This window comes from Chenopodium album, chromosome 24 (genome assembly GCF_948465745.1).
Source record: "Chenopodium album chromosome 24, dcCheAlbu1.1, whole genome shotgun sequence".
Lineage (NCBI taxonomy): Eukaryota > Viridiplantae > Streptophyta > Magnoliopsida > Caryophyllales > Amaranthaceae > Chenopodium > Chenopodium album.
In genome coordinates this window covers 8,004,294-8,030,838 of record NC_137857.1, presented here as the reverse complement: position 1 = coordinate 8,030,838, position 26,545 = coordinate 8,004,294, and the positions used below count along the sequence as shown (strand labels likewise).

General features: G+C 32.7%; 6 protein-coding genes across 6 annotated transcripts; all 6 read right to left on the bottom strand.

Moving 5' to 3' along the window:
• Positions 1-5,905: 5,905 nt before the first annotated feature.
• Positions 5,906-6,691, bottom strand: LOC145612614 (germin-like protein subfamily 3 member 3). The gene has a single exon (XM_081667951.1). It carries the CDS (start codon positions 6,689-6,691, stop codon positions 6,062-6,064), a length of 630 nt encoding a protein of 209 aa, XP_081524077.1. The 3' UTR covers positions 5,906-6,061.
• A 4,361-nt stretch (positions 6,692-11,052) lies between these two features.
• LOC145611603 (auxin-binding protein ABP19a-like) lies at positions 11,053-11,679 on the bottom strand. Its single transcript, XM_081666945.1, has one exon. It carries the CDS (start codon positions 11,677-11,679, stop codon positions 11,053-11,055), a length of 627 nt encoding a protein of 208 aa, XP_081523071.1.
• A 4,529-nt stretch (positions 11,680-16,208) lies between these two features.
• On the bottom strand, positions 16,209-17,026 carry LOC145612412 (germin-like protein subfamily 3 member 3). Its single transcript, XM_081667787.1, has one exon. The coding sequence runs from the start codon at positions 16,949-16,951 to the stop codon at positions 16,325-16,327; it is 627 nt and encodes a 208-aa protein (XP_081523913.1). The 5' UTR covers positions 16,952-17,026; the 3' UTR covers positions 16,209-16,324.
• A 2,547-nt stretch (positions 17,027-19,573) lies between these two features.
• LOC145611877 (germin-like protein subfamily 3 member 3) lies at positions 19,574-20,457 on the bottom strand. Its single transcript, XM_081667257.1, has one exon. The coding sequence runs from the start codon at positions 20,362-20,364 to the stop codon at positions 19,738-19,740; it is 627 nt and encodes a 208-aa protein (XP_081523383.1). The 5' UTR covers positions 20,365-20,457; the 3' UTR covers positions 19,574-19,737.
• A 1,795-nt stretch (positions 20,458-22,252) lies between these two features.
• Positions 22,253-23,139, bottom strand: LOC145612666 (germin-like protein subfamily 3 member 3). The gene has a single exon (XM_081667988.1). The coding sequence runs from the start codon at positions 23,033-23,035 to the stop codon at positions 22,409-22,411; it is 627 nt and encodes a 208-aa protein (XP_081524114.1). The 5' UTR covers positions 23,036-23,139; the 3' UTR covers positions 22,253-22,408.
• Positions 23,140-25,776: 2,637 nt separating this feature from the next.
• On the bottom strand, positions 25,777-26,545 carry LOC145612112 (auxin-binding protein ABP19a-like). The gene has a single exon (XM_081667482.1). It carries the CDS (start codon positions 26,531-26,533, stop codon positions 25,907-25,909), a length of 627 nt encoding a protein of 208 aa, XP_081523608.1. The 5' UTR covers positions 26,534-26,545; the 3' UTR covers positions 25,777-25,906.

The following is a 26,545-nucleotide window of genomic DNA, read 5'->3' as shown; positions in this document are numbered from 1 at the left end:
CCGGGTTAAGTGGCGACGCTAAAGGTGGGGGTGGGACGGTGGGCCAACGAGGGAGGGGATGAGACTAGGCGGTTAGGGTGGTCCGATGAACGGAAAGGGAGAGGAGTTTTTGGTTTTTTTCAAATTTTTTTTTATTTTTTAGACAAATTTGGGCTTGACAAGTGTCATGTTACCTGTAACAATAGGTCATTGGCTTTTGTTGACCGGTCATGACCTAATAGAAGAAAATGCCCCCTCCCCCCTCCCCAAAGTTGGGATTATTTAATAAAAATGGAAAGTTGGGATTAATCAAAGTAAATGACCCAAAGTTGGGATTAATAATAACAAATTTTCAAAAAGCAAAGGAACAACAATACTACTGCTCCACCATTGTTATCCTTCTCAAGCTCAAACCTGGCTTCCTTCTACTCCACTTCTTTCTTTCTCTCTCTCTCTCTCTCGCTCTCCTCTTTTATATTGGCACCAGATCCGGCGTGAAACTCGTAGAAATTCATAATCGACTCAGATTGAAACATTATTGCCTTTCTCAGCAACAACCATGACGTCAAAGGTGGTTAATAAGATGGAGTGTCTCGATTTTTAGGCGGATTTGAAGTATCTGTCGGGGTTTGGAAACCACTTTTTGTCGGAAGCCATTATCAGAGCTCTGCCACAAGGATAGAACAACCTCTGTCTTTGAAGTTGGTAGTAGATATGATATGGAGGAGAGAAGAAAAGAGCCATGAAAATGGAGGTGATTAAGGAGAGATGAATGGAGAAGAAATGTGAGAGGAAAAGAGCTGTAAGCCCCTAAAAATAATAATGTTAAAATCAATATTATTGGACACGCAAACGAGGCATTTACTTTTTTGCAAATTCTGAGCTCAATTCGGACCCTTAAGGACTAGGCCGACCCCTAAAACCTTACCCGAACAATTTTTGCAGCTAACCCAAATCGATATATTTTATGATACGACTGGACACTTACGTTTTTTTTGCCGATTCCGAGCTCAATTTGGACTCTTTAAAACTAAGATGCCCTCAAAACCTTTATGGAACATTTTTCAGTACGCAAGTCGAGAAAAAAATCTATTAGTTTACCACTACTAACGGAACCCTAACGGAATTCGTTAAGTGGTACCGAAAACTATACTTTTAGAATTTGATATAGGTACCAAAATAAAATCAAATTTTAGACGGGTACTAAAAGTCAACAGAGCATTTTTGAGGTACCAAAAGTAAAAATTTTCTTTTTTAATATACGCATATTTTTGTCTAATGCGTGTTGGTCATATAATATTTCAAGATATTTTTTGCAAGCAATGCTTAATAATTTGCTAATTACATAGGTCACTTGCTAATTATAACAAGGAAAATGATTTATGTAGCCTTTAGCCTTGCTAATTAATTTGCCAATTGCATGGGTCTTTTTTTATTTTTTTTTAATTTTTTTATTTTTAAATATTGCAACACATCTCTTTAACACTCTATTTGAGAAAGTGATTAGAGAAAAGGTAAATAGAAAAATTAATTAACCAAATTAAAGCATGAAATAATTTAACATCTTAACCCTTTTCTCATTTTGTTGGTAAAGTTATTTAAAAAAATTTGTCAATTCACTCTCTTAACTTTTTCTTAAATTAGGGCAGCTAACGCGTGCGATGTAAGCGTTATAGTTACCATATCTGGAATATCTTTCGGTTTGACCTAATATCAAAATTTTAGTTTCAGCAGTATAATTAGAGAAAATATATAAGAAATATATTTAGGAGTATAAATGTCCACACAATATTTTAACAATTAAAATAAAGAGGTAATTATCATTAATGAGGGCAAATAAGTAAATAAACATTTGAGATGGTATAATTATCCAAACACTATTTAATTAAAAAAACTTGAACATAATTAATGAGGGTATATATGTAAATACACATTTTGAAGGGTGAAATTGGCATAACACTATTGACAAGAGTAGTCTTGCACTTTTTATAAGGTAGGGATTGCTCGTGTCAGTCTTGGTAAAGGAGTGTTGCAAATTTAAAAAATAAAAATAAATTAAATGAAGTACTAAGGTTTTGTTCTTTCAAATTTCTATGAATTGAAGAACTTTTCAATTCTGTTCTATTATTATTATTATTATTTTATTAATTATAATAAATATTTTTAATAATAATTTTATTAATTATAATTTATTGCTATGTAGAGAACAATCGTGCTAATTTTAGCACAGATGTGTTCGTTAGCCGTTCGAGCGTCAAGAAATCCCAGCATTTCTTCGTAAAATGAGTATAATTTTCTCGTTACTTATCAGAATATGGCATATGATTAGTTGTTGAAAAACTATTGAAACAGGCTATCGTCTCCAACTGTTAAACTCAAGGAAATACTGGAGAAAACGGCTTGCACTTTGTATTGATAATAATCACATATATATACACAATACATAACTTGCCTAAAACTCCTAACAAGATAAACTTGCCAAATATACAATATTAACATAAATATAACAACCAAACTCTAATACTCCCCCTCAAGTTGGAGCATGTAAATCACGAATGCCCAGCTTGCGTAAAAGAAAACCAAACTGTTGTCGTCCAAGAGCCTTGGTAAGAATATCTGCCAACTGATTACCCGTCGAAACATATGAGGTAGAAATATTACCGTTTAACAACTCATCACGAACAAAATGACAGTCAACCTCTATATGTTTCGTACTTTCATGAAACACCGGATTCTTAGCGATATGCAAAGCCGACTGATTATCACAAAACAACTGCATAGGCTTTGAATGCTTAACTCCAAGAACAAACAACAACATTTTCAACCATTTTAACTCACGGGAAGAAAGAGCCATAGACCTGTATTCAGCTTCAGAAGATGATATGGCTACAGTAGGCTGTTTCTTAGACTTCCAAGAAACAGGGGAACGACCAAGGAAAACAAAATAACCTGACAAGGAACGCCGGCTCAAGGGGCATGCCGCCCAATCACTATCACAAAACGCCGTCAATTGTAAATCCGTCGTAGGTCGCAACAAAATACCTTGTCCCGGACTACCCTTAAGATAGCGCAGGACACGAATGGCCGCATCCCAATGAGAAACCTGTGGAACACTCAAAAACTGTGCCAAAACATGAACTGAATAACTCAACTCCGGTCGAGTGACCGACAAATAAACCAAACGACCAACCAAACGACGATACTGTTCCGGATTAGCAAACGGCTCACCGGAAGCATGAGCAAGACGATGATTCTGCTCCATCGGAGTATCAATGGGTTTACAACCCAACATACCTGCCTCAGTCAAAACCTAGGGGCTTATTTCAAGCCATACAATGACTTGCGCAACCTACACACCAAAGAAGGATCTGAGCTTTCAAACTCGGGGGGAAACTTCTTGCAGACTTCTTCACCTATGTCACCATGCAAAAAAAGCATCATGTACATCCATACGATGCAATTCCTAATTCTTGCAAGTTTCCGCAAGAAAAGCACGAACATTAGTCATCTTGCCAATGGGTGCAAAAGTCTCATCATAGTCAATTTTGGCTTGGTGGTGATTACCGAAAACCACTAAACTAGAGTTTAGACGCTCAATTTCACCATTTGACAAATATTTGGTCTTAATTTCTTATAGACCCATTGACTTCCAAGAGCACGTTTCCCGGGAGGTATATGCTCCAGGGTCCATGTGCCATTGTCCTCAAGAGCACGAATCTCTTCCTTCATAGATTTGCGCCATCCATCCTGTTTCATTGCCTCCTTGAAAGATTTCGGGTCTTTACCCTTGATCATGGCTGCAAGAAATTTCTAATGATTTACAGAAAAATTGTCACAATTTTATGTAGTGTGCTAAAGGATAAGGAGTACCTGAGAGGTGATCGGAATAGGAAGTGTTGGAGGACGCCAGGACGGACTATTAGCAGAAACTGTGTGTGTCACAGAATTCCGATGCTTAATGTTTGGAAATTTCTTACATAACCCATGCCCCATGTCTTCCTGAAGTGGATTTGGTTCGGTGGCTTGCTAAATTGGAGCCGAATTGGGCTGCTGAACCAAAGACACAGCTGTCGCTGGATGTCCAGCGGACACACCAGAAGAAGGCCCAATAGGGGTTGGTTCAGCGTGTTTCCCAGAAGTATTATGTGGGCTACGAACTTGGGCCTCCTCTTCATGCCCAGCCGTAGCCACATTATCATCAAACATAAGTCCAACTTAGCTTCCAAATCTTGTGCATCTTCGTAAATTCCCAAATTATTTTCAATAAAATCACTATGCACATCATGTTCATCATTATTATTGCAAGAAATATTGACACCTTCTAGGCATGCATACGGAAAAACATCCTCAAAAAATTTCACATCTCGGGACACAAATAATTCTTTAGAATCAATGCAAGGTCAAACAATTTCCAACCCTTCTTGCCAAACGAATATCCCACAAAAACACACTTTCGACTCGACTCGTAAATTTATCTCCCTTAGTTTTCTGATTATGAGCAAAGCACAAACACCCAAAAGTTCGAATAGCATCCAAAGAGGTTTATCAAATAATATTTCAAAAGGTGTTCTATTGTGCAATAGGGGAGTAAGGGTACGATTAATCAAGTGTGCGGCTGCAAGAACACATTCCCCTCAAAAATAAATTGGTAATTTTGCTTGAAAGCGTAATACCCGACTAACATTCAAGATTTGTTTATGCTTTCTCTCAACTCTCCCATTTTGTTGTGGAGTACCCACGCAAGAAGTTTGAAACAAAATTCCAATGGCATTAAAATAATCAAGCAACCAATTAAATTATCAATTTATTTAACATGAAATTAAAAAGTAACCGTCAATTTTGTTGATGCATTTAAATTAAAGTTAACTAATTTTTAACATGAAAGAGTTATAATAGAGTAGGGTTTTTTTTTTAGGAATGATAGATCAGAGTAGTTTTTTTATCAAAATTAAAAAGTAGTTATGATAGAGTAGTTTTTTTTATTAAAATAAAATATAACTTTTAGTTTTTAATAAGAGAGGAAATTTTTAATATTGGGAAAGGCATTTTGGGAAAACACAAATTTATCACCCAAAATGCTCTTTCTCTTTCTCTTTATACATATATATGATTAGTATTATGTATTCAAATAAATGATGGCCTAATTATTCAATTCAATGATTGCAAGGGTTGCAAAATTATTGTAACCATTGAAAAATTACCTTAAACTGTAATTTTGACCATTAATATCATTGATTATGTAATAACAAAAATTATATAAAAAAGTCTAATTTGTAAATAACCACCTTTAAAAACCACTATTTAATTTTAACCACCTTACTTAATTTTTTTGGTATTTAACCACCTTCGAAAAGAAAAAAATAATAAATTTACTACCACATGACGGTTTTCATTAATGGAGCTTAAATTTTTTTGGGGGTCATTTTTTTTCCCTAAAGGGGCAAAATTGAGCTCGAAATCAACAATAAAGCAACAATTTAAAATTGTCTCGTTTTACATGCCGTTAATTTTTTGGTTAAAGTTTAAGGGATCATTTTGCTCCTAAAAGGTTCAAATCGAGCTCGAAATTGTAAGAAAAAATAACAGAAGTGCCTTGTTTTGAAAACTTTCCTTTTTATGGTGGTTAAATACATAAATAAATAAATTAAAAAAAAAAATTTAAGTAAAGTGGTTATTTTCAAATAGGGGTTATTTAAAGGTGGTTATTTTTAAAATTTTCATAAGAAATGGTATTATAAAACTACACATTGACCAATCTAACAATATCTCTATGACCATAATATTTTAGTATTAAAATGAGAATTATTATAGCTCAATTTATCAAAGTTTGACAATAAAATTAAAATAGCTTAGAAATGAGACGATTTTATTGGATGAAAATATGAAAGTAATATTACGGAGTAGCAAATGAGCAAGGGACGTTTTGAACTTTTATTATTCAGAAACTTAACATACATCATGCATGATATTGGCAACAATCAGTATTACCATCTTTATCAGAATATTTAGGCATGAAAGTACAATAGAAACAAAGATGATATATATAGTGTTACAACACAATAAGTGTATGTGGCGTATGGAATTAAGCTGTTGTGCCGAACATTCTCTTCATCCGCTGTACTTCCCTAGGACTCAAGAGTGTGATTTGCTCGGCTAAGTGACCAGGCAAATTTCCAGCAAACAAGGAGGTGGTTGTGGCTTGTAAACCCGGGTTCGCACCATTCAAGCTAACAAACGCGGTAGCTAAAGTTTTACCAACATTGATCTGGAAATGAAGCATAGCTTGAGGAAAGACCATGACATCACCAACTTCAAGTCTTTTATAGTAAGCCACATTTTTTGAATCAATAAACCCTGCAATGATCGTACCTTTAACAACAATAATAACTTCTGATGTACGATGAGAGTGTAATGGAATTACTCCATCCACGGCCATATCTAGCCTTCCCATAGAGATGCCTAAACCATTTAAGGCTGGAAATTCATCTACAAATGCTAGAGTCACATTATTTCTAAAAATATTTGAGATGGATTTCTCACCACGAAAACCTGTAAAAACAAAATCATCAGTTGTGACAGTAGCAGGGTTTTTGCAAGCGTACGCATTGGGTCCCCTAGGAAGACTAGGATCTCCTACACAAAAGTCGAGCTCGATGGCATGTGAAAGAGTAGCTAAGAGACAAAAGATGGGGAAAACTGGAAGATTTTTCATTGTGTAAGCTAGAGCTATAGGTGGTGTAGATGGCTTGATAAATGAACTAATTCAGAGATTAGCACCCTTTTTATAAAATCAGTAAAGCATGCAAATTTCTAAGGTATTATCCTATTTCCTTTTTTCAAATGATTGTACACGTTACAAAATGAATAGTAAATGTTGACTTGAATAGAAAATTTGATGCGATTTAGCATTATTACAAATAAAACTTTAAATTATTCCGTTTTAAATGTATATTTCGTATGAGATAAAATTTACAATTCTCCTCTCAAAAACCTCTTTAATTACCGAATATTATTTTAAGAAAGTATGATAAGATGATTAATAAAAAAAAAAACTCTTCAAACGTAAAAAATTATAAAAGCACAGTAAGTAGAACAAAAAAGAAATCAACCTCAAAATATAAAGAGAGTAGAAGTTGAAAAAAAAAAAATGGTGCGATCCAGCACTTTCACAAATTAAAATTTAAAATTATTTAGTATATCTACTAGCTAGTACTCCGTATTTAATTATGTTCTTAGCTTTATTTTTCTTTCTTAACTGTATATCTGATGAAATTTACAATTGTACGACCTCTCAAAAACCTCTTTAATTAATTTTTCGTATGTCGTATACATGTAGTATATTTTTCTAAGAAAATTTGATAAGATGGTAAATGGCAAGGTGGTATCAAAATAAATTTTAACATATATAAAAAGTTATATAAGTGAGTGGAAAAATGAAATCAACCTCAAACTGAAAAGTGGGTTAAAAAAAAATAAAAATAAAAACAGAATGGGTAGTTTTTTATATGCATCTTTATGTGTCACAAGACTCACAACTGACAAATGTTTTATTTTAAAAAATTATACTAAGTTAATCATTGAATTTGTATCAATTTATTTTTCTAAACCATTAACTTTATAAAATTTTACAAATTCATTTAATTAAAATTGTTTTCGTCAAAAATCTTTTTCATGAAATTAGAACAAAAACCTTATGAATAATAAATTGAATGGGTTAGTTCTCAAATTGGCTAAAAATTACAATTATTAGTCTTTTAATTGGCAATCTCTGATAAACAATCCTAATCATCTTACATCTTTAGGTTTGACTCTTGCAAAAATTTTAAGATCAGATACTAAACTATATACCTAAAAAATTAACATAGCTTCACAACGAACAAAAAAATAATCCTACATTTTGCGATATTTATGGGAATCAACGTGTAGTGTAATGTTTTATTATAATACTACGTATTTGGTAATTATCCCTATCATTACCCAACACGTTAGTTCCTGTCAAAAAAAAAAAATGTTAATTATTCCTATCACTACCCTACATTTTGATCTCTCCCATTATTAAAGATTTTGATTGACTTTTGGTCAGTAGAAAATACTCAATAACATGAATAGTCAAGATTGAATATTAAATATTAAATAAACGGTTTAGATTAGAGGTAGATCTTGATTTACTATATACATCTCATGATCTTCCAGATCAAATCATTACTACATGACCCAAAAAAAAAAAAAAAAAAAAAAAAAAAAAAAAAAAAAAAAAAATTTGAACACTTAGGGTGCGTTCTATTCACCTAATATTTACTTATCTGATCTTATCATAACTTATTAGCCCTTATTAGAACTTATTTTAATTATAAATTGAACTTGGGTAGCTCTGATTAACCCTTATCACAACTTATCTGAATTTATCTAAACTTATTATTCCTGAACTTATCTTATCTGAACTTAATTGAACTTATAAACCCTGATCTGAACATATCTAAACTTATTTTTCCTGAAATAAGTGAAAATAAGGTGAACAGAATAGGACCTTACATTTTACACACAATGTGATAGGAGATAAGGGTGTGTTCTATTCACCTGATTTTCACTTAATTTATTTTATTTGAACTTAACTTAATTAATCTGAACTTAACTTAACTTATCTGAACTTAACTTAACTTATCTGAACTTATCAGAACTTATTAAAACTTATTTTAGTTGTAATTTAATTTAAACTAGGACAACCCTTATCTGAACTTATATTTCCTAGACTGAACTTATCTGAACTTATTTTTCCTGAACTGAACTTATCTGAACTTATCAAACCTGAAATAAGTGAAAATAAGCTTGGTGAACAGAATAGACCCTTAAGTTGTTATTTTAGCTTAATCCAAAAGTTATCATCATGATTTAAATGTTATTTTTAATGGTACTTGGCAGGCTAACGCACGCAATACGTACGTCATAGTTAGCCATGATCAAGAAGTTCTTTCATTTGGCGTTATGTAACAACTTTAATTGTTAGTAGTGTTAAACAATTATTTTTAGGGGTATATATATCCCACACACTATTTTCAAGAGTTATAAATATGTAATAAAATATTTTAGGGGCATAATTGTCTCAACACTATTTATAAAAGTGTGGTAAAACTTTTAAAAGGAGTAACTACGTAAATTAACATTTTTAAATTAAACAAAGAGGAAGAAGAGGGGAGAACAAAAGTGAGAATCAAAAGAACATAGAAGAAAAACTAGGTTAAGTCCCGAGCCATGCACGGTAATAATTGGACTTTACAACAAAAATTATAAAGAATGATGTTGATTCAACAATAATTTAACCTAAAACAATATTTGTAACAAAATAATAGTCTCTAGTTAAAGATATTGATGGTCAAAGTTATGTCTTGACAAACTATAAATTTTAATCTATAAAATGATTTTGTTCAGTTGTTCTTATAAACGTTATGTATAATTTTCAAAGTAGGTTACCAAAATAATTTTTTCTATTTTTAATTAAAATAAATTTTAAGTTGGAGGAAAAAAAATTGATAGTAATATAATAATTTTTGATATTGATATATTTCGATACTTAATTTTAATCTATGTTAGTATATTTGGAACTAAAAGATTCTTATCATATAAAATATATGTTAAAAAATAATAAAAAAAAAAAATTACTCGTAATTGAGTATGATTGGATTAAATGTGTTGTGAAAATGGAAAATAAGTATTATGAGTGGATTATAAAATGGAAGTCATTCAATTTGGCAAAAAAGTAAATAAATATAAATAAAAAAGGCGGGAAATTTTTTAATGACATCGTGACAAGTGTCACTTTAGGTTCGCTTTTTGTATAGGTTAATACTTAATTTTAATCTATGTTAATATATTTGTAGCTAAAAAATTCTTATCATATAAAATATATGTTAAAAAAAAATAAAAAAAAATTAATTGAGTATGATTGGATTAAATGTGTTGTGAAAATGGAAATAAGTATTATGAGTAGATTATAAATGGAAGTCATTCAAATTTGGAAAAAAAAAAAGAATAAAAAAGGCGGGAAATTTTTTACTGACATCGTGACAAGTGTCACTTTAGATTCGCTTTTAGTATAGGTTAATTGATTGATTGATAGTGGGGCCCACAGTGACATCATTTAGGAAAAGAGGTAGGAGTTTTTTATGTTTTGAAAAAACGTTGGTGGTAATTTTATTTTATTTTTTTAAAAAAAATAAATAAATAAATCAATCAACTCTTAGTATATAATTACTAAATTGTGTACAATAGTTGGTGAAATTTTCTTAAATATTATTGTTAATGGTATATGTTTGATGTTTCATAATGATACTCGTTAAATTAAAAAAATGATTATAATTATTCCGTCAGTTCATGCATCAAATGTAAATCAAATTTTTAATATATAAGGCAAGTAAATGTTGATGAGATCCACAAAGCAACAAGCTCCAAATGGAAGGATATTTGTATGTTTTTGGTGTATAGCGAGTCACAAATGATAAATGTCAGTATAAAAGCACATTATCAAGCATTTGGACTTGGGTGTCACCTGACTCACCGTGTCACTAGCATTAATGCATATCATGTCTAAATATTAATCTATCAAGCTATTAATTCTTACGGCTACAAAAAATCGTTAGACCGTCTCTCCGTAAAGGCTGTATATTCCAGCGACGTGTGCGAGAGATGTACCACGGTACAAGATCTTTTCAACGATCGTAGTTTTGATGAAGGAAACCTAGTTTGATTCAGTTTTATGTATTTGTTGATGTAGATTTTATTTGTAGATGTCAGATGGCTTTTTACTAATGAATTGATTTGTTTAAAAAAAATTAAGCTATTAAATTTACAAGAGTGATTTTATTTCTGCCAAGTGATGAGCATCAAAGAAAAGGGGAATTTCGAAAAGTATGTATCATTATCTAACATAAATTAAATAACAAAATATATGTAAGGAGTATTTATTTATACAAAAAGATGAAGGAATACAAAGGACATAAATTAAAAATACATATTTTTTATTAAAAAATTACATAATTTATTATGTTGGAATTTAGAATAATTCAGGAAAGAATTTTGTTAAGCTGTGCCAAATACTCGCTTCATCCGCATGACTTCATTTTTACTCACAAGTGTAATTTTCTGAGCAATGTCAGCAGGTAAGTTCCCAGCAAATAAGGCAGTAGGAGTGAGTTGTAGTGCAGGGTTTGCTCCATTCAAACTAACATATGCAGTAGCTGGAGTTTTGCCAACGTTGATTTGGAAGTGAAGCATGGCTTGTGGAAACACCATGACATCACCAACCTCTAATCTTTTATAGTATGCAGTGTTGTTGGTATCAATAAAACCTGCAATGATTGAACCTTTAACCAAAATAAGAACTTCTGACGTACGATGGGAGTGTACGGGAATTACTCCTCCTACGGCGAAGTCTAACCTGGCCATAGATATGCCTAAACCATTAAAGGCTGGGAACACATCTGAAAATGCTAGTGTTACATTGTTTCCAAAAACATTATTAGGAGTTTTTTCACCACGAAAGCCTGTGTAAACAAAATCATCAGTTGTGACTTTAGCAGGATCTTTGCAAGCATATCCTTGAGGTCCTCTAGGAAGACTAGGATCCCCAACACAAAAATCGAGCTCTATGGCATGAGACAGAGAGGCGAGGAGACAAAAGACGATAAAATATGATAGATTGTTCATTGTGAAAGCCTTTAATAGCTAGAAAGGTGGTGGTGTATGGTGGTGTTAGATCGTTAACTTGATACTAATGTAAGTATTGAAGTGTAGATATAATTTTGTAGATTGGTTTGTTGTATTTTCTTAGAGGCAATTGGTACCCTTTATATAGAGGAAACATTTGGTCAGTAACTCAGTATGGCTTGTTTTGTTCAATTCATAATTCATAAATGGTGTCATATTCTTTATTTTTGGTATATATGAAAGTCAAAGAAATACATGTTTGTATTTAAGGTGCGGCTGAAAATCAAAAGCAGGCGTTGTTGTTTTATTGACTTGAATATTATACTCCGTATTATCTTCAATTAGACTTTCTCGAAATGGTATGTATGAGTTTAATAAAATGATATTAAATAATCTTCAATTAAATTGTATGGGTTGCATCAAAAAAAATATTAAATTGTATGGGTTTGATTAGAATTTTAGGATACTCATTATAAATTAAATTATTATCTTTAAGTACCACAATTCAAGCTTCTAGGGCTTCGGAAATCTTGCCTGCATTTCGTATTTTGTTATTAAATTACTTGTATACCAAGTCAAGTTGACGAGACTACCAAATTGCATAATGACTTGTTTATAGAGAGTTTTTTTTTTTTTTTTTTTTTTTTTTTTTTTTAGGATTGCTTATAGAGAGTTAGGGCCTGTTCTCATTGACTAAACTCAACTGAACTGAACTGAACTCAGCTGAACTTAACTGAACTGAACTGAACTCAGCTGAACTGAACTGAATTGAACTGAACTGAACTGAAATGAATATTTTATAAGAGAAGGAAATTAGGAGCTGAATTGAACTGAACTGAACTGAACTGAACAGAACTCAGTTGAACTGAACTGAATTTCAACGTAAGAGAACAGACCCTTAGATATGGTCCATATCTACATATGGTGTAGCTAGCGTAGTAATTAACACAAATTTTTAAATGAACCTGGTTCACAATAATTTATTGTGGACCACTAATATTAGAGAAAATTTGGTTTTTTATTAATAAAAAAAAGGTTACTAAAAAAGTTACTATAATAAAAATAAGGTCACTATGTTGAAATAAAAGTTAAGTGGGTAATGTATAGGCTATAAGAGGTAAATTTTTTAATGAAGTATTTTATATACTGGTCAATATGAATAAAAAAGGTCGCTGTGTTAAAATTAGGATCATAACGTCGTATTCAAGTTCACAATAATATTTAACATTATACAAGTTTTAATAAAAGTAACTATGTTAAAAATAAGGGTCAATGTGTTCAATATAACGTAAGTTGCGTGTGTATAAATCTCGGGTCCACAATAATATTATTGTAGACCAGGTCCACGCAAGTCTTTCTGATTAATTAATCTGTATCGTAAGATTTTTTTTCTAAAAACTTTGTAGCTAGTTAACCAATTATATTAGTACAATAAAAAAATTTAGGATAGCTTGTTACATTATTACAATGAGCCTATCGTGGGGATATAATTTTTTTTTTTGTTTTGATATAAGCTTAAGCAAATTACATATAATTATTAAAGGACGAAAGACTAATGTAGGCTATAGTAGCTAAGTCATGAGCTTTCTGCACCAAGTCCCGTGGAATCTTTTGGATGCAGCACCAATCAAAAGATGCGCCCAGCTGTCAAATTCGATCTGCCGTCCAACAAGACCAATATCATTTACCTGTGTATTTCTTAGTAGTAGAATAATAGGCACCGAGTTCGTGTATATAGTTACTGCTGGCAATTTGTTGTCGCCCAGTGTAGACCTTGTAGGCAGGCGTTCATCTCCGCATGCTGCTAGCTCCCCCTGATGTTGCCCTTGATCCCCCGGATCACCACTCTCTAGGAACCAAGCCATTCCTGATCTATGAGTGTGCTTATGCCAAGAATCATCAATCAGAATAATCGTTGGAATCACATTCATCCCACTATTATTAAGTAAAACACGCATAAATCCAGGTGGGTAACCTTCAGCCATCTCTAGCTAGTGCAAAGATCTCAGACTATCCTCTAGTTTATTGGAGAACAAACCATGTTGTCACAATCCCTCAGATATTATCGCCTGCATTGACGGGTTAGCCGGCGTTGAGGATCTAAAAACCCTGTAATTTCGTAGTAAATAAAATAGAAAATATTTAATAAATTTTCTCTTAAAACATGAGGTATGTATGTGTAGCTCCAGCCAAATGTGGTTGATGCATGTGGTCTGTTACGGTTAAATGACATTTGCTTGCAATATTTCCTAGTAGTTCTCTTTATTATTATTATTATTATTATTTTTTTTTTTTTTTTTTTTTTTGAGAAAGAGTTTTCTTTATTATTACAAAACGGTAAATAATGCAAATACTTTCTACGAGCAGTTAAAAGTTCCCAAGCATTATCTTCAACAGCTATATTGTTATTCCATGTGATTAGAGCTGTCAGTTTCTGACCCGAAGCATTAAATCTGACTGTTTCAAACCGATCTGAAAAGGAATTGAACCTTAAATAACTCATTTTTTGGACATCGAAAACCGACCTGACCCTATTATTTCCAACCTGGAACTGAACTTAACCAAATTCGTGCGACCCGTTACTAACCTGACCCGTTATCAAGCCAACTCGTTACAACCCAAAACTGAAAACAACCCGAACAAATTACGTCTGAACCCTGGCCTATAGTAACCCGACCCATTTAAACCGAAAAACTGTGACAAAACTCCGATAAACCTGAACCGTTCAACCCCATAACTTGTTATAACCAAACTATTTATAATAACCCGTTTTGACCGAACCAGTTGAATTTGTAACCCGTTGAAACCGAACCGTTTACGACCGTAACCGATTGAGACCGAACCGTTTACGACTCGTAACCCATTATGACTAAGTAGTTTACATCCTGTGACTCAATATGTTTATAATTTGATCCGTTTCAAACCACTAATCAATAAACCCAACTTATATACTTTGTATGACTTAACTTGATTATAACATGACTCGTTCCTACCCAATATCTGACTAACTCGACTCTATAATGATTAGGCTCGATTTTAACCCGACATGATATGAACTGAAATCCACTTCAAATTGGGTAAAATCGTTTTCAAACAGACCAAATTCAATCCAAACCGATTATGACCTAAACTGATAGTGGTCGGACCAGATTTAACCCAATCTGTTTGGAACTGAAATCCATTTTAAAACTAACTCAGTTTAAACCAAACTGATTATGACCCAAACTGATTACAACCCGACCCGATTTGGACCTGAACTGTTTTAAACCAAAACCCACTTTAAACAGGCAAAACCTGTATTCTAGCCGACTTAGTTCAACCGAAAATGATTATGAACCGAACCGACAACAACCCGACCTAATTAGGACCCGACTCGAATAGAAACCGCAATTAAAAAAATAAAACAAATCGCACCAATTCGATAATTTTCAAAACCGACCCAAACCGATCCGCTAATCAATTCGACCCGGTATAAACCGAACCGTTATAAACCAAAACTGATATACCCAAATTGTTTACCCGAATTGACACCCCTACATGTGATGTATCTAAAGTGCAATGCAATAGATTCGGTTTTACAAAAGAGGCCATGGGCTGGGGTAAAGGGTACGTACTAGGAACAGGTGTTCTAAATTTTTATTTGGAAATTATAAAGTAACGAAGGAATTGAATTAGTAAAAATAAAAAAATAGATTTTACGTGGAAACTTAAATTGTTGCAATCCATGGATTGCGATTTTTCTTGTACTTAATAAAAGAAAATTCGCAATCCATTTGGGATTTAAACTCAAATATTTTCATTTACCCTTTAAAACTTTTTTTTTTGTTCCTTTCCTAGGAACACTACTAATTGTTTTGTATTCGATCATTTACATGATGTACTAAGAATAATTGATCTTTCACATGATCTGTTTTAAGCTAATTTGTTGTGTATAACGTTCCCATCTCAACGCAAAAAACTAATTTGTAGTGTAAAACGTTCCCATCTCAACGCAATATTTAGTTGATGACCATCATATCCATGCTTACAATACAATAGTAGTTGAAAAGAGCTTAGAATACTACTATTACTATTATTGTACGGAGTATTAACAAAAGTTATGTAAGTATTTTGTTCTGCTACAAGAAGTTAATATTTCAGAAAGTGATAGTAATCGCGTGGTGATGATTGTCCTACGCTTCTTTATTTCTCTAGTCACTAGTAAATTTTGATTTATGGCTTTTCTTAGGAAAAATATGGGGGTACTACACCCTAGGCCACGCACAATGACTTTACTTTTAAATTATGTATAAATCGCAAAATACAATTAAAGAAAAGTGCGTGAATAATGTCAATGTTAAAAAATATCAACTGCAAACGTACAAATGGAGGAAGTATTGTCCTAAGAAGTAATGAGCATCAATGAAGAGGGAGGATGTAATTTTTTTTTATTTTTTTTTTAAACAGAGGGAGGATTTTTTTTTTTTTTTTTTTTGGTAATGTAAACGGAGAGAGAATATAATGTATGTATATGTTACATAATCATTTATTGGTACAAAAAAGCTAAAGCAATACAATGGACATAATTTAATTTTACACTCTTACATTACAATATTTCATTTTTATTTTGGGAACTTAAAATAATATAATTCATGAAAGGAGTATGTTAAGATGTGCCGAATATTCGCTTCATCTGCATAACTTCATTGCGACTCAAGAGTGTGATTTTTTGGGCAATGTCAGCGGGTAAATTCCCAGCAAATAAAGCGGTAGGAGTGAGTTGTAATGCAGGGTTTGCACCATTCAGACTGACATAGGCGGTAGCCGGAGTTTTACCAACGTTGATTTGGAAGTGAAGCATTGCTTGTGGAAATACCATCACATCACCAACCTCTAATCTTTTATAGTATGCAGTGTTGTTTGTATCAATAAATCCTGCAATGATTGAACCTTTAACCAAAATAAGAACTTCTGATGTACGATGAGAGTGTACAGGAACCACTCCTCCTATGGCAAAGTCTAACCTTGCCATAGATATGCCTAAACCATTAAAAGCTGGGAACACATCTGAAAATGCTAATGTCACGTTGTTTCCAAAAACATTGTTAGGAGTTTTTTCACCACGGAAACCTGTGTAAACAAAATCGTCAGTTGTTACTTTAGCAGGATCTTTGCAAGCATATCCTTGAGGTCCTCTAGGAAGACTAGGATCCCCAACACAAAAATCGAGCTCTATGGCATGAGAAAGAGTGGCTAGGAGACCAAAGACGACAAAATATGAAATATTGTTCATTGTGAAAGCTTTTGATAACTAGAAAGGTGGTGGTGTATGGTGGCGTTAGATCGTTAACTTGATACTAATGTAAGTATTGAAGTGTAGTTATAATGTTGTAGATTGGTTTGTTGTATTTTCTTAGAGGCACTTGGTACCCTTTATATAGAGGAAACATTTGGTCAGTGTCGCTTGTTTTGTTCAATTCATAATTCATAAATGGTGTGATATTCTTTATTTGGTATGAAAGTCAAAGAAATACATGTTTGTATTTTAGATGCGGCTCAAAATCATAAGTCAGCGTTGTTATTTTATTGACTTGAATATTATATTATTGAATATTGAATATTAAGTGGTTGATATGCATGTGGTTTGTAAAATGACAATTGCTTGCAATATTTCCTAGTAGTTCTCTTTATTACTATTGTTTTTTTGAGAAAGAGTTTTCTTTATTATTACAAAACGGTAAAAAATTTAAAAATGAAAATACTTTCAAGCAGTTAAAACTTCCCAAGCATTATCTTCAACAGCTATATTGTTATTCCATGTTATTAGAGCTGCCAGTTTCTAACAAGAAGCGTTAAACCTGACCTGTTTCGAACCGATCCGAAAAGCAACTGAACCGTAAAAAACTCGTTTTTTGGACACCGAAAACCGACCCGTCCCAATTTTTTCCAACCTGAAACTGAACTTAACCAAATTCGTGCGAACCTTTAATAACTTGACCCGTTATCAAGCCAAATCGTTAACACCCAAAACTGAAAACAACCCGAACCGATTACGTCTGAACCCGATATTAACCCGACCCATTTAACCCGAAAACCGTTTAAATCCGACAAAAATCCGATAAACTTGAACTGTTCAAACCTGTAACTAACTTGTTGTAACCAAATCGTTTATAACCCATAACCCGTTGTGACTGAACCGTTTTCAACCTGTAACCTGTTGAAACCGAACCGTTTACGACTGTTACTAATTGAGACCAAACCATTTATGACCCGTAACCCATTATGACTAAGTCGTTTACAACCCGTAACTCAATATGTTTATAATCTGATTCGTTTGTACTCACTAATTGATAAACCCAACTTATTTATGACTTAACTTGATAATAACATGACTCGTTCCTATCCATTATCTGACTAACTCGACTCGATAATGATCAGACTCGATTTTAACTCGATGTGATTTGAACTGAAACCCGCTTCAAATTGTGTAAACCCGTTTTCAAACCAACCAAATTCAATCCAAACTGATTATGACCTAAACTGATAATGACCGAACCCGATTTCACCCGATCTGTTTTAAACCGAAATCCATTTTAAAACCAACTCAGTTTAAACCAAACTAATTATGATCTGAACCGACTACAACCCGACCCAATTTAAGCCTGAACTGGTTTAAGCCGAAACCCACTTTAAACCGGCTAAACCTGTATTCAAATCGACTCAGTTTAACCCAAAATGATTGTGAACCGAACCGACTACAACCCGACCTGATTAGGACTCGACCCGAAAAGAAACCGCAATAAAAAAAAACCAAATCGAACTAATCCGATAATTTTCAAAACCAACCCAAATCGAACTGATCCGATAATTTTCAAAACCAACCCAAATCGATCCGCTAATCATTTTGACACGGTATAAACTGAATCGTTATAACCTAAAACTGATAAACCTAACCCAAACCTGAACTGTTTACCCAAATTGACACCCCTACATGTGATGTATCTAAAGTGCAATGCAATAGATTCGGTTCTTACGGAAGAAGCCATGGGCTGGGTTAAAGGGTAGTAGGAACAGGTGTTCTAAATTTTTATGTGGAAATTATAAAGTAACGAAGGAATTGAACTAGTAAAAGTAAAAGATGGATTTTACGTGGTAACTTAAATTGTTGCAATCCATGGATTGCGATTTTTCTTTTATTCGATTTTTCTTGTACTTAGTAAAAGAAAAATCGCAATCGATTTGGGATTCAAACTCAAATATTTTCATTTACCTATTAAAACTTTTCTTTTTTGTTCCTTCCTTAGGAGTTAGGAACATTACTACTTGTTTTGTACTCGGTCAATCACATGATGTACTGAGAATAATTGATCTTCAACATGATCTGTTTTAAGCTAATTTGTAGTGTAAACCGTTCCCATCTCAAGGCAAAAAGCTAATTTGTAGTGTAAAACGTTCCCATCTCAACGCAAAAATTAGTTGATGACCATCATATCCATGCTTACAATACTAATAGTAATTAATTAGAGCTTACAATACTACTATTACTATTACTATTATTGTACGGAGTATTAAAAAAAGTTATGTAAGTATTTTGTTCTGCTACAAGAAGTCTATATTTCAAAAAGTGATAGTAATCGCGTGGTGATGACTGCCCTACGCTTCTTTATATCTCTAGTGACTAGTATTTTTTGAATTATGGCTTTTCTTAGGAAAAATATAGGGGTACTACACCCTAGGCCACGCAATGACTTTACTTTAAAATTATGTATAAATCACAAAATACAATTAAAGGAACTTGTGTGAATAATGTCAATGTTAGAAATCAAATGTACAAATGGAGGAAGTATTGTCCAAAGAAGTGATGAGCATCAAAGAAAGGGGAGGATGTAACTTTTTTTTTTTTTTTTTTGGTCAAGTAAACAGAGAGAGGATATAATGTATGTATATGTTGCATAATCATTTATTGGTACAAAAAAGCTAAAGGAATACAATGGACATAATGTAATAATACACTCTTATACTACAATATTTCATTTTTATTTTGGGAACTAAAAATAATAGTTCATGAAAGGAGTTTTGTTAAGCTGTGCCGAATATTCGCTTCATCTGCATAACTTCCTTGCGACTCAAGAGTGTGATTTTCTGGGCAATGTCAGCAGGTAAATTCCCAGCAAATAAAGCGGTAGGAGTGAGTTGTAATGCAGGGTTTGCACCATTCAAACTGACATAGGCGGTAGCCGGAGTTTTACCAACGTTGATTTGGAAGTGAAGCATTGCTTGTGGAAATACCATCACATCACCGACCTCTAATCTTTTATAGTATGCAGTGTTGTTTGTATCAATAAATCCTGCAATTATTGAACCTTTAACCAAAATAAGAACTTCTGATGTACGATGAGAGTGTACAGGAACCACTCCTCCTATGGCAAAGTCTAATCTTGCCATAGATATGCCTAAACCATTAAAGGCTGGGAACACATCTGAAAATGCTAATGTCACATTGTTTCCAAAAACATTGTTAGGAGTTTTTTCACCACGGAAACCTGTGTAAACAAAATCGTCAGTTGTTACTTTAGCAGGATCTTTGCAAGCATATCCTTGAGGTCCTCTAGGAAGACTAGGATCCCCAACACAAAAATCGAGCTCTATGGCATGAGAAAGAGTGGCTAGGAGACCAAAGACGACAAAATATGAAATATTGTTCATTGTGAAAGCTTTTGATAACTAGAAAGGTTGTGGTGTAGGGTGGCGTTAGATCGTTAACTTGATACTAATGTAAGTATTGAAGTGTAGATATAATGTTGTAGATTGGTTTGTTGTATTTTCTTAGAGGCAATTGGTACCCTTTATATAGAGGAAACATTTGGTCAGTATGGCTTGTTTTGTTCAATTCATAATTCATAAATAGTGTGAAATTCTTTTTGGTATGAAAGTCAAAGAAATACATGTTTGTATTTAAGATGCGGCTGAAAATCAAAGTCAGCGTTGTTGTTTTATTGACTTGCATATTATATTATCTTCAATTAAATTAAACTCTCTCGAAAAGGTATGAATGAGTTTAATTAAATGATATTATCTTCAATTAAATTGTATGGGTTTGATTAGAAAATTATTTAGAATTTCAGGATACTCATTATAAAGTAAATTATTTTCTTCAAGTACCACATTAAACTATTCAAGCTTCTAGGGCTTCGGAAATCTTGCCTGCATTTCGTATTTTATTATTAAATTACTTGTATAACAAGTCAAGTTGACGATACCCTAATTGCATGATGACTTGTTCATAGAGTTAGATATGGTCCATATCTACATATGGTGTAGCTAGCGTAGTCTGCATCCTATGATTTTTTTTCTAAAAACTTTGTAGCTAGTTAACCAATTAAACTAGTTGACAATAAAAAAATTTAGGACAGCTTATTAGTTATTACATTATTATGATTAGCCTGTCGTGGGGATATTTTTTTATATACGTAGTAAATAAAATAGAAAATATTGAACAAGTTTTCTCTTAAAACATGAGGAATGTAGCTCCAACCAAATTGAAGTGGTTCTTGCATGTGGTCTGTTAAATGACAATTGCATTTAATATTTACTAGTAGTTCTCTTTATTATTATTGTTTTTTTTTTCTTTTTTGAGAAAGAGTTTTCTTTATTATTACAAAACGGTAAAAAATGCAAATACTTTCTATCAGTTAAAACTTCCCAAGCATAATCTTCAACAGCTATATTGTTATTCCGTGTATCTAAAGTGCAATGCAATAGATTCGGTTTTTAGATACAAGAGGGAAGAGGCCATGGGCTAGGGTAAAGGGTAGTAGGAACATGTGTTCTAACTTTTTATGTGGTAATTATAATGTAACGGAGGAATTGAACTAGTAAAAGTAAAAGATAGATTTTACGTGGAAACTTAAATTGTTGCACCCTGAAGAAGAAAAATCGCAATCCATTTGGGATTAAAAATCAAATATTTTCATTCACACGACTTTAAAACTTTTCTTTTTTGTTCCTTCTTTAGGAACATTACTAATTGTTTTGTATTCGGTCATTTACATGATATACTGAGAATAATTGGTCTTCCACATGATTTGTTTTAAGCTAATTTGTAGTGTAAAACGCTCCCATCTCAACGCAAAAATTAGTTGATCATCATATCCATGCTAAATCAATACAATAGATGTTTAGAGCTTACAATACTACTATTACTATTTATTACTTCGTATTATTGTACGGAGTATTGACAAAAGTTATGTAAGTAGTATTTTGTTCTGCTACAAGAAGTCTCTATTTCCCTTCAAAAAAAAAATAAAAAATAAAAAATAAAAAAAGTAAAATAAATATAAAAAAAAATAATAAAATAAAACAAGAAGTCTCTATTTCGGAACGTGATAATAATCGCGTGGTGATAATTGCCCTACGCTTTTGTATTTCTCTAGTGACTAGTACATTTTGAATTATGGCCTACAAACGTAAAAATGGAGGAAGTATTGTCCTAAGAAGTGATGAGCAATTGAGCATCAAAGAAAAGGGAGAATGTCATATATTTTTTTTCTCTTTATGAACGGAGGGAGGATATTTTTTTTAGTCAAGTGAACAGAGAGAGGATATAACATATGTATATGTTACATAATCATTTATTGGTACAAAAATGCTAAAGGAATACAATGGACATAATTTAATTATACACTCTTATATTACAATATTTCATTTTTATTTTGGGAACTTAAAATAATAATTCATGAAAGGAGTTTTGTTAAGTTGTGCCAAATATTCGCTTCATTTGCATAACTTCCTTGCGACTCAAGAGTGTGATTTTCTGGGCAATGTCAGCAGGTAAATTCCCAGCAAATAAAGCGGTAGGAGTGAGTTGTAATGCAGGGTTTGCACCATTAAGGCTGACATAGGCGGTAGCCGGAGTTTTACCAACGTTGATTTGGAAGTGAAGCATTGCTTGTGGAAATACCATCACATCACCAACCTCTAATCTTTTATAGTATGCAATGTTGCTTGTATCAATAAATCCTGCAATGATTGAACCTTTAACCAAAATAAGAACTTCTGACGTACGGTGAGAGTGTACAGGAACCACTCCTCCTATGGCAAAGTCTAACCTTGCCATAGATATGCCTAAACCATTAAAGGCTGGGAACACATCTGAAAATGCTAACGTCACATTGTTCCCAAAAACATTGTTAGGAGTTTTTTCACCACGGAAACCCGTGTAAACAAAATCATCAGTTGTAACTTTAGCAGGATCTTTGCAAGCATATCCTTGAGGTCCTCTAGGAAGACTAGGATCCCCAACACAAAAGTCGAGCTCTATGGCTTGAGACAGAGTGGCTAGGAGACAAAAGACGACAAAATATGAAAGATTGTTCATTGTGAAAGCTTTAAATAGCTAGAAACTAGAAAGGCGGTGGTGTATGATATGGTGGTGTTAGTTAGATCCTAATTTTGATACTAATGTAAGTATTGAAGTGTAGATATAATATTGTAGAATGGTTTGTTGTATTTTCTTAGAAGCAATTGGTACCCTTTATATAGATGAAACATTTGGTCTGTACGGCTTGTTTTGTTCAATTCATAAATGGTGTGATATTCTTTATTCGGTATGAAAGTCAAAGAAATACATGTTTGTATTTAAGACGCGGCTGAAAATCTTTTTTTTTTTTTTTTAATTCTAATTTTGTCAGCGTTGTTGTTTTATTGACTTGAATATTATATTATCTTCGATTAAACTTTCTCGAAATGGTATGTTTGCGTTTGATAAAATGATATCATCTTCAATTAAAATATCAAATTTTATGGGTTGATTAGAAATTTAGTCTACTCTTTGATTGTAAATTAAAATATTATCTTCAAATACCACATTGAAGCTGCTAGGGCTCCGAAATCTTGCCTGCATTTCGTATTTTATTTCTAAATTTCTTGTACTACGTATATAAGACCAAGTCAAGTCGACGAGACTACCAAATTACATGATTGACTTTTTTGGGTAATCTGCATCAATATGTAGAATTTTTTAATAACTTTGCAATTAACCAATTAAACTACTCTCTCTTTTTTTTTAATACTTGCTCCACTTTTCCATGCACGGAGTTTTAGGAAAAATTGAAGAAAATAATAGATAATGGGGTTAGCGGAAGATAAATTGGAGAGAGAATTTAAAGGGTAATAAAATAAAATTATATTGGGTCCAACTATTTTAATTTTTTTTTTTTTTTAAATCTATTGGGTCCAACTAATTGAGAGAAATGAATTTAATGTTGTAAAGTAAAACCTTTTCAAACTAGGAAATAGAGCAAATTTTTAAAAACAACTGAAAATGAAAGGTGGAGAAAGTATTAAAGAACGAAGGGAGTAGCAACAATAAAAATAAAATAAAAAAATAAATAATTTAGATAGATTGTTACGTTATAATTACTATGAGCATGCTGTGGGGACATTTTTTTATATGCGTAGTATATAAAATAGTACAATATTGAATAAATTTTCTCTTAAAACGTGTGGTATGTAGCTCTAAGCCTCCAAGGCCTCCAACCAAATTAAACGTGGGGGTCTGTTAAATGACAATTGCTTGCAATATTTCGTTGTAGTTCTCATTATTATTACAAAACGGTTAAAAAAAATCTGCATATACGTACTTTCGTAGCAGTTAAAACTTCCCAAGCATAATCTTCAACAGCTATATTGCGTGTTGTTCCATCTTCCATGTGTATCTAAAGTGCAATGCTATAGGTTCGGTTTTTAGATGGAATACTTACAAGAGGCCATGGGTTGGGGTAAAGGGTAATAGGAACGGGTGTTCTAAATTTTTATGTGGAAATTAAAATGTATTGAAGGAAAAAGTAAAAGTGAAAGATAGATTTTTACGTGGAAACTTAAATTGTTGCACCCAAAAGAAGAAAAACTGCAATCCAGTTTAGGATTCAAACTCAAACTTCACTACATAATAGGGTAACACCTCCAATATATATGATTAACTAATCATCGCAATGGTTGTTCCCACTCAAGAACAACGTTGATAATGTTTCTATTTGGGAATTGTTTGTTCCTTATGAAACTACTTCTTGTTCACCCTTTTAATTCATAACGAAATAAAGTTCAGTATACAAGGCATAGGAATATTATAGTACGTTCTCATGTGTTACATCACTAGTTAAGAGTTTTGCCATGCAGGGTCAAAAGTTATATACTTCGTATGCTACTATCAGTTGCATGATTAGACAAAAGATTAGACTGAGAATATAATACAACAAAGTAAACTTTATTAGAGTCCTTCTAATATTAGAGTCCTTGTTGCCCTAACCTGTGCTCGCTGCTGTGCATCTACTTCCTTTGGCTTATCTCTTGGAGCATGAACTAGTTTGCATCCTTCGAATTGTTATCGAAGATATGTCATACAAAATATAATAAGCCTCATCATCAGTAGGTGAATCTCTTGAGTTAATCTCAAGAACAACCCTTTGACAATTAGAGATCACATATACATACATTCACCCTATTAAAACTTGTTCGCCCATTCAAACTTTTCTTTTGGGTTCCTTCCTTAGGGACTTTACTAATTGTTTTGTATTCGGTCATTTACATGATGTACTGAGATTAATTAATCTTCCATATGATTTAATTTGTTTTAAGCTATGTAATGTAAAATGTTCCCATCTCAATGCAAATTTAGAGTTAGTTGATGATCATCATATCTATCCATGTTAAATCAATAATACTTGTACAATAGTTGTTGAAGAGAGAAATTACAATACAACTATTACTATTATTATATTATTTATTATTAATAAAAGTTAGAGTATGTAAGTATTTTAATCTGCTACAGGTATCTATTTCGAAGAGTGTTAAATAAACACATGGCGATGATTGCCCTAAGTTTCTTTATTTCAATTCTCTAGTATGTATATTTTGTATTATGACTTTTCTTAAGAAAAATATGAGGGTAACTATACTTTTTAATTATTTATAAAATGCAAAACACAGTCACAATAAAGTGTGTGAATAGTGTCAATGTCAAAAAAAATATCAACTAAAATTGTACAAATGGAGGAAGTATATGTTGTCCTAAGAAGTGATGAGCATCAAAGAAAAAGGAGGATATTATATCAATTATGTTGCAAAATTATTTATTAGTAATTAAAAAGATGAAGGAATACAATGGACATAATTTAAATATACACTCTTTTATTACAATTTTTCAATTGTAGTTAGTTGGAACTTCAAATAATTCAGGAAAGGAGTATTATTAAGCTGAACCGAATATTCGCTTCATCTGCATAACTTCCTTACGACTCAAAAGTGTGATTTGCTGGGCAATGTCAGCAGGTAAATTCCCAGCAAATAGAGCGGTAGGAGTGAGTTGTAATGCGGGGTTTGCACCATTAAGACTGACATAGGCGGTAGCCGGAGTTTTACCAACGTTGATTTGGAAGTGAAGCATGGCTTGTGGAAATACCATCACATCACCAACCTCTAATCTTTTATAGTATGCAGTGTTGCTTGTATCAATAAATCCTGCAATGATTGAACCTTTAACCAAAATAAGAACTTCTGACGTACGGTGAGAGTGTACAGGAACCACTCCTCCTATGGCAAAGTCTAACCTTGCCATAGATATGCCTAAACCATTAAAGGCTGGGAACACATCTGAAAATGCTAATGTCACATTGTTCCCAAAAACATTGTTAGGAGTTTTTTCACCACGGAAACCCGTGTAAACAAAATCATCAGTTGTAACTTTAGCAGGATCTTTGCAAGCATATCCTTGAGGTCCTCTAGGAAGACTAGGATCCCCAACACAAAAGTCGAGCTCTATGGCATGAGACAGAGTGGCTAGGAGAAAGAAGACAACAAAATATGAAAGATTGTTCATTGTGAAAGCTTG

Excerpts from the sequence above, each read along its gene's own strand:
- LOC145612666 (XM_081667988.1), bottom strand. The coding sequence starts at position 23,035 with ATGAACAATCTTTCATATTTTGTCGTCTTTTGTCTCCTAGCCACTCTG.
- LOC145612412 (XM_081667787.1), bottom strand. The coding sequence starts at position 16,951 with ATGAACAATATTTCATATTTTGTCGTCTTTGGTCTCCTAGCCACTCTT.
- LOC145612614 (XM_081667951.1), bottom strand. The coding sequence starts at position 6,691 with ATGAAAAATCTTCCAGTTTTCCCCATCTTTTGTCTCTTAGCTACTCTT.
- LOC145612112 (XM_081667482.1), bottom strand. The coding sequence starts at position 26,533 with ATGAACAATCTTTCATATTTTGTTGTCTTCTTTCTCCTAGCCACTCTG.
- LOC145611603 (XM_081666945.1), bottom strand. The coding sequence starts at position 11,679 with ATGAACAATCTATCATATTTTATCGTCTTTTGTCTCCTCGCCTCTCTG.
- LOC145611877 (XM_081667257.1), bottom strand. The coding sequence starts at position 20,364 with ATGAACAATATTTCATATTTTGTCGTCTTTGGTCTCCTAGCCACTCTT.